This window comes from Protomyctophum bolini (genome assembly GCF_963924005.1).
Source record: "Protomyctophum bolini genome assembly, chromosome: 14".
Taxonomy (NCBI): domain Eukaryota; kingdom Metazoa; phylum Chordata; class Actinopteri; order Myctophiformes; family Myctophidae; genus Protomyctophum; species Protomyctophum bolini.
In genome coordinates, this window is record NC_137875.1 from 36,665,312 (window position 1) to 36,672,811 (window position 7,500).

Consider the following 7,500-nt stretch of genomic DNA (forward strand, 5'->3'; position numbering starts at 1 on the left):
CTTTCAACCTGGCATCCCTATGTTGGGCATGTCCCCATCTTATAGGCTAATATTTTCCCAAATAGCGAAAATAGCCAATCTACACGTTCACAGCATGATACATTGCGAGCTTGTAGATAGGCTATTTTCGCCTACTATTTTCACATACTGTAGGGTTAGGGTTTAACCCATTTTGGGGCGGGAACCCCTTTTAACATTATGTTATAATTTAGCTATTGAAAAATAGCAGACCTACAAGCTCGTAGCGTGCCACTCGGTGGCACGCTACGAGCTTGTGTGTCGTTGAAAAACGTGAAAGAAATCTGAAAACTGGAGGATTTAGAAGATTTTTTTTTTTAATTTTGAGGTCAGGCCTAAATGGGTTAAGTGGTAGGGGACTGAATGCCAGTGTGTCAGTGAATCAATACATAGATTAAATTAGTAGCATGTTTTAGGGAAAACAAACACCGTATGCATTGTTGTAATTTGAAAAAAGAGTGAACAACATAAAGCAGTGTGGGGGGTGTGGACAAAATCAATTGGTTTTAACTAAATTAACACTGGTCAGGTAAGCCATGACTTGACCTTGACCTTATCTTTGATAATTGTTCTGTAAAGCTGGTTATAATCTTAAACTCACCAATCATCTGTGCTATCGTCTTCTCATACTCTGCGACAATTCTCCTACGGATGAAAAATGATGTGATAAATAAGATTATGGCATACTGTTAAAACATACGTACACTTTATCTATAGCTGGGGTCACACTTTCGGCTTTTGGCGGCTAGTTTTTGAATTTTGGCGTGGTGTTAGGTATGGGTATAATGATTTAAAAAAGCTGTGCAAACGTATTGGGAGCGCCCCCTAGTGGTCTGTTTACACAGACCCAAATATTAGACACTTATCCAGTTTGAAAACCAGAATAATTGATAAAAGCAGTTACCAAGTGCATAATTGTTATGATGTTTTACATATTAAATCCCAGTTGATAGGCATTTTAGCTCATTTTAGCCACCATGGACGCCATCTTGAAAACGATGCCTTTCTGGTTGTTCATTTTTCCTAAAATGTTAGTATGTTATTTAGCACACCCAATAGTAACAAAATCTCTTTTATCAATTATTTTGGTTTTCAACCATACCTATAAGTGTACCTAGTGGTCTGTGTAAACAGACCACTAGGTACACTTATAGGTATCTGTGTAAACAGACCACTAGGGGGCGCTCCCAATACGTTTGCACAGCTTTTTGAAATCATTATACCCATACCCAACACCACGCCAAAATTCTAAAACTAGTCACCAAAAGCCAAATTGTGGTGATTTCTTACGAGTCCACCCCCAGCTACTAATACAATTTATAATGTCTCTATACCAATTCATATAAATGTATATTTATGTTTAACACTGTATTCATATTACCACATTTTTGTATGCCATATTTAGTATATTATCACAAACATCTGCAGGCACCAAACCCACACCCTGAAGGGAGCAACAGAAGATGTTGTTTTGGGAAAAGAGCTAGGTTGCTGAAGGGAGCTAAGCGGATTGATTAGCCCCGTCTCCCGATTAGCTTATTAACCCCTACTTATCCTGTGTCCAATCAGTCCAGTGAAGTAATCTGTGTCTTATTTACACCAGCTGGACCCTCAACCACCCCCCCGCTCGTTGACACAGAAAATATGGAGGAGGCTTCTGATTTAATGAATGCCAGGTGACCACAATATCAACATTCTAACACAGGCTTCAAGTCCTTCTTAGTGGTTTTTCCAAGAAGGATTGCAAACAACAACAACCTGTCAATTCCACTTATAGTTCCATGGTCTACACAGCTACCACCACACATGTTTAAAGGCACAGTGAAATAAAAAATATGTTTTTCACACTTTTAGACCATCATATGGGCATACCTAACAATGGATGCCAAAAAAATGGGCAAATTCTCATTTGTGTACTTTTATATCAAAAGTACTTCCTGAAAACGAAAACGCACTGCGTGATGACGTGTCGAGGCCCACATCGATAAAAGCCAATAAAAATGAAGCTCACCCGTTTAATTCCCCATATTTGCGCATCCGTCCAACACAGCTGCTACTGATTACAGAAATCCTATCTTTTTATTCCCATTCAAGATAACATTCCAGACAGTCTATCACTCGGTTTAAACTTAATCATCACGCTAAAATATGTATCTGAAAACGTTATAGGGTAGAAATAAGCCACATATCAGTAAACTGGTACAGCTGGCCGACCATCCATGCGTACTGCGTGTAGCATAGCTACCGTCCCTAGCTCACCGACGCTCTGATTGGTTCCGAAACTTCAGAGCGGTGTTTCAACTTGAAACCGTCTGAAACTTTCTAAAAAAAATGTCCACCATTTCTGTTTCACTACGCCTTTAAAGGCCGTTTCAGACGGGGAGCGAATGACACAGGCGCTCTCGCTTGGATGAGCTACGCGCCTTGCACATGAGGGAGGGTGCGTGTATGGAAAACAAGCACGCACGCACGCGACATTGTGGTCGTGGTCGGCGGGCTTTAACTGGAACGGCTACAAAATAGTGGTACAGCACTCACTTACCTCATCTCTACAACCTCCTGTCGACTATCTTCGTACTTCCTCTGCCATTCCAGGACCTCTTTCTCTTTGCTCACAATCTGACGACAATGGAAAACAAATGATTAATAGTCTTAAATAAAAGTCCCTAAAGACACCAGAAATGTTATTTCCGTGTGATTAATTCACCTGTAAATATTATATGGTACATTTCTCATCTTAAAAGTTGTGTCATGAGCACACAGAACACAGTGGTTGTAGTATTTAACCCATTGTATACTTCCAAATAGTAGCCTGGGCATTTAATACGCAAAATCGATTTGTACCCCGGTCCCAGCATTTAAAAGGAACCGGACGGCTATTTGCGGTTATTTAATTTTTGCACTGGCCTGCACCGGGCCATTATTTGGAAGACCTGAGGTCAATTCTAGTCTTTGGAAGAGTCTTCCAAATCTTTTTATTTTATTTTAATCGTGCTATATCAGTGCTGCTCACAACATTTTAATGTAAAGGACCCGCAAAATTAAGATAGAAATGATTGAAATGATTGAGCATAAATGCATAAATGTTCACGACTTTAAAAGAATATCAGATCTACAAGATAGAGCTATTTTGAATAGCCAACCAATGTGCTAAATATATATAATACTGTATACTTGCTAAAATGAAATAAAAAATACACAGATGCTTTCCCGGTTCCATTTCATCCCTGCTGACCGCTTCCAGCACTGAATACGTCCCTTCACGCATGCGCAGTCGAGTATTTTATACCAACAACGGCAACTTTGACCCTGTGATGACCCAGAGGAGCCTATGTCCTCCGGAGGTCACCAGGGGCTCAGTCTCTACAGAATCCTCTTGCGAGACCACAGGGATTCTGAGTGACAAGAGTGCTCCTGGCGGTCATTTCGTGATTCATAGAACCGTAGTTACATACCGGTACCTAACTTTAGGTTTTAATGGGTTTAACCCATTCTGGGCGGGAACCCATTTTGGTGTTAGCATTAGGTTATGCTTTAGCTATTGAAAAATAGCAGATCTACAAGCTCATAGCGCGCCACCGAGTGGCGCGCTACGAGCTTGTAGGTCTGCTATCTTTGAAAAATCCAAGAACGACTGACATAGAAACATAGCTTTTTCAGAAAACTATCAGGATGTAGAAGACATTTTTAGAATCTGATCTCAGGTCAGAATGGGGGTTAAAGTGGTAGTGGACAGGGTCACCTCTTCTCGTGCGATGCCCAGGGAGCCCTCCATGTCTCGGGGCAGATAAGGGCTCTCCCCCTCGCTGTAGCAGGTGGAGGTCCTGGACGTGTGGACGGAGCTCTTGGACACAACAGCGCTCTCTACTGGCGACGGCACATCTCTCTGCTGCGTAGTGGAGTGGAGGAAAAGGAAACATAGCCTGCCCGTTAGGTCTCCAGGCTCGGTGAAACAGGAGACGTGTTGTAAAAAACGCCCACAGGGGCCACACACACACACACACACACAAGACTCCGGAAACCAAACCGCAAGAAGGCAGCGTCAAGCTATATATATATATATATATAAAAATAAATGCCACACAGCAAAAAACTAAAAAAAAGTATGCAAAATGGCGGGCTTTGCGATGTTCCTGAAGACTTAGAACAGCTGGAACATGATTGGATGAAACAGTCTTCAACGCCACAATAGTGACACAAGTGCGTTGGCTGATGCTGCCCACGGCTTGATTGGTTATGATCACCTGCTCATCTCAGTAGCTCGAATGTGATTGGGTCCAGGCAAGGAAAGGGGAAGGGAGGGCAGTGGAATTATATATATAGCAACAACTGCATCAAATGGGTGCAGTACTTAGTTTCAAATGCACAAGACAGTAGTAGGGGGGGGGGGGGGCTAGGGTGGGTGGGCTCTGAGCAGGTAGTATATGGGAAACTGGTGTTAGTTAGTTAAATATTAAGGAGTACATCACAATAGAGCAATCGAAGTCTGATGTAATTTACCCATCCTACCTGTTTTTGTTTTTTTTACTCGTTTCATATTGCGCCAACTAAGAACTGTGTTCCAAAAATGGGGGTTTGACTCATATGGATATGAAGCAACAACTGGTGGTGAGAACACACTACTTTAACGCCGAATTAGTAAAGAAACAGACCAGAAACAGACCGTATCAAATACGAGTTGACTGACTATCGCAAACGATACACAGCCACCTCCCTGACAATATCCCTCGGACAGTTTGCTTGTTGGACCACGATTCTTATGAGACGATTCTAGGACGACCCCAATGTTATTCTCCATAGAGAAATGACTTCCGTGAACCAGGGGATGAACGAGGACATCAGGACATCTGTACTCTATATAGAAAAGATAACCGGGGTGTATATAGCATATGTTCCATTGGTTCCAGATTGTTTGCAATTTGCACAATGGACAGATGACATCTTGTGCGAATCATCTGGCAAAAAAATGGCAGATCTTGCAGCGCCTTGTTGTGAGCTTGTAGATCTGCTATTTTTTGTCGTGGGACAAAGTACGAATCAGAGGCTTCAGTCAGATGGTGCAGGCCTGCAGGGGTATGGCGGCAACAATCACCCAAACATCAGCACAACGGGACTGACTGACTGGCGTTCTTAATGCAACACATTTAAACGCCAGTAGTTACATATTGGTTGTATATCATCATTTGGTCTCTTCTGAAACTCCCTCAGATTGGGATGGAGTCTTCCCTGTGGAGGCTGGGGCATGGCAGAGATAGAGGATGGTTTGATGGATGGAGTGGAGACACGTAGGGAGAGACGACATACTGAGCTATAGCAGTAACGCATTGCAGAGGGTATGCCAGTCAGGTGACTGTCGGCGCTTTGCAGAAAAAAAAGCTTCTAAATCCTAATAGTTTTCTGAAAAACCCGTGTTTCTATGTCAGTGGGTGCTCAACCTTTTTCATGTCAAGGACCCCCAGAATTATCTCTATTGGGCCACGGACCCCCATCTCAAAATATGTAGTTCCAGAGACTAATATTTTAGTTAAAAATGTTGGCTCTGAAATATATATTCAAAGATTTGCACCACATTTTCACGACTTTTCAAAAATAGCAGACCTACAAGCTCGTATCGCGCCACTCGGTGGCGCGCTATGAGCTTGTAGATCTGCTATTTTTCAATAGCTAAAGCATAACATAATGTTTAAAAAGGACTCGACCACTGATTGAGCTTACCCTTCCCAATCCAGTGGGGTTTAAGTGAACCTGTTCTACAACGATCTTACTCATTCATGAAATAACTCCTCTTTCTAGTGTCTGTTGTTTTTAAATGTGACCTGCAGTTGCGGAGAACGTTCCCCCCCCCCCCATGTATGCCCGAGGCTGTGTTATGGAAGTGACAATTAACCCTGTAACACCCAGCGTTGTAATAATACAACATATTAATGAATATATATTTCTTATGTTCTCTTTTCACCTAAACAGCATCATTGATGTTCATTGCAATGCCATTGGTCATGATATTGGCATATAAATAAATATATATATATATATATTATTATTTTTTACATTAATCGCAGCATCACGATTAATCTACAGTATGAATCACTTTAATTTTGCAAGAGAGCGCTAGACTCTTTTCACCAGCACTACACCATTTACACTGATATCTTCCCTTGGAACTTTGCACAGAGTTAAACTAAGAACAATCAGGGGGGGGGGGGGGGGGGGGGATTCACACCGAACTCGGCAGTTGCACCCATGGAAGACAAGTAACTGAGTCAAAGTAAGACAAAAAGAACAACTGAAGGCTTGCTCTCCTGTATAAAGAAACGTCCACATAACAAACCACACATAAAACAATGCCGGGGTTTCACTTGCTCACGAGGACAAGTTACGTGACGGCTACAGAGGGGCAGCAAACGAGGGATAGAGGAAGACACATACTGTACACCTTGATACCAACAGGTGTATGCGTTTCCCTCTAATCAACACGCATTGATTAGAATGAAACACATACACCTTGATACCAACAGGTGTATGCGTTTCCCTCTAATCAACACGCATTGATTAGAATGAAACACATACACCTTGATACCAGCTGGACATCACGGTCACACTACTGGGGTCTAGCTTTAGTTGGGATTAGGGTTGCGGGACATAGCCAGTGGTGGAAAGTAACTTAGAACTGTACTTGAGTATTTCCACATTTCCAATACTTTTTTACTTCTACTACACTACATCTCAGAGGCAAAATATTTTACTTTTGGACAGCACATCCACACAAAGCACTGCTCGCTCAGCACCACCCGATCCAGTGGTGTGCTTGTGTCATAGTCTCTCTCTCTCTCTCTCTCTCTCTGACGGCCACTACTACTACTACTACATTATCCACTATCCATCTGCTATTTTTAATACATTTTGAAAACTTAAAATGGGACATTTCTGCATAGTGAGTACTTTCTACTTTTGCTACTTTAAGTACATTTTGATGCCAATACTTTTGTATACCATGCAGTATTCTGGACTTTCACTTGTAACGGAGTAGTTCTACATTGCAGCATTGATACTTTCACTTAACCCATTCTGGGCAGGGAACCCCTTTGGGTGTTTTAAGCATTATACGTTATACTTTAGCTATTGAAAAATAGCAGATCTACAAGCTCATAGCGCGCCACTCGTTACAAGCTTGTAGTTCTGCTATTTCTGAAAAATCGTAAAAATGTGGCGCAAATCTTTCAATACATAATTATTCTTTCAAAGTGAATGTTTTTAACTCGGGGTCCGAGTGAAAACACGCAAGTACTTTTTCCACCACTGGACACATAGCGACGGGACATTAATATTGCTCTTCTTACTTTGCCTAGGGGCGAACCGTCCACGTTCCACCTTCCAGGACTGGGTTTCTTGAGGCGAGACTGTGGATCGTGCAAGACAAGAGGATGAGATATGGGAACAAAGGACAGGGGGGGGGGGGGGAAGGGCTCGCTTGAAGACGCGGTC

The 7,500-nt window shown here is 42.2% G+C and overlaps 1 protein-coding gene across 9 annotated transcripts in view; it reads right to left on the minus strand.

Annotated features, from left to right (window-relative positions):
• Positions 1-7,500, minus strand: part of tacc2 (transforming, acidic coiled-coil containing protein 2) — a 75,480-nt gene that overhangs the window by 4,831 nt on the left and 63,149 nt on the right. For 5 of the 9 annotated variants that reach the window (XM_080781454.1, XM_080781461.1, XM_080781458.1 and 2 more), the window contains 4 exons: positions 7,356-7,415; positions 3,761-3,907; positions 2,561-2,637; positions 620-663 (listed from right to left, as the gene is read on the minus strand). In XM_080781454.1, the coding sequence (XP_080637580.1) occupies positions 620-663; positions 2,561-2,637; positions 3,761-3,907; positions 7,356-7,415 (328 nt within the window). Of the gene's footprint in view, positions 1-619; positions 664-2,560; positions 2,638-3,760; positions 3,908-4,617; positions 4,873-7,355; positions 7,416-7,500 lie in introns of those variants that run through there. The other 4 variants (XM_080781459.1, XM_080781457.1, XM_080781455.1 and 1 more) reach the window with 2 other exon arrangements.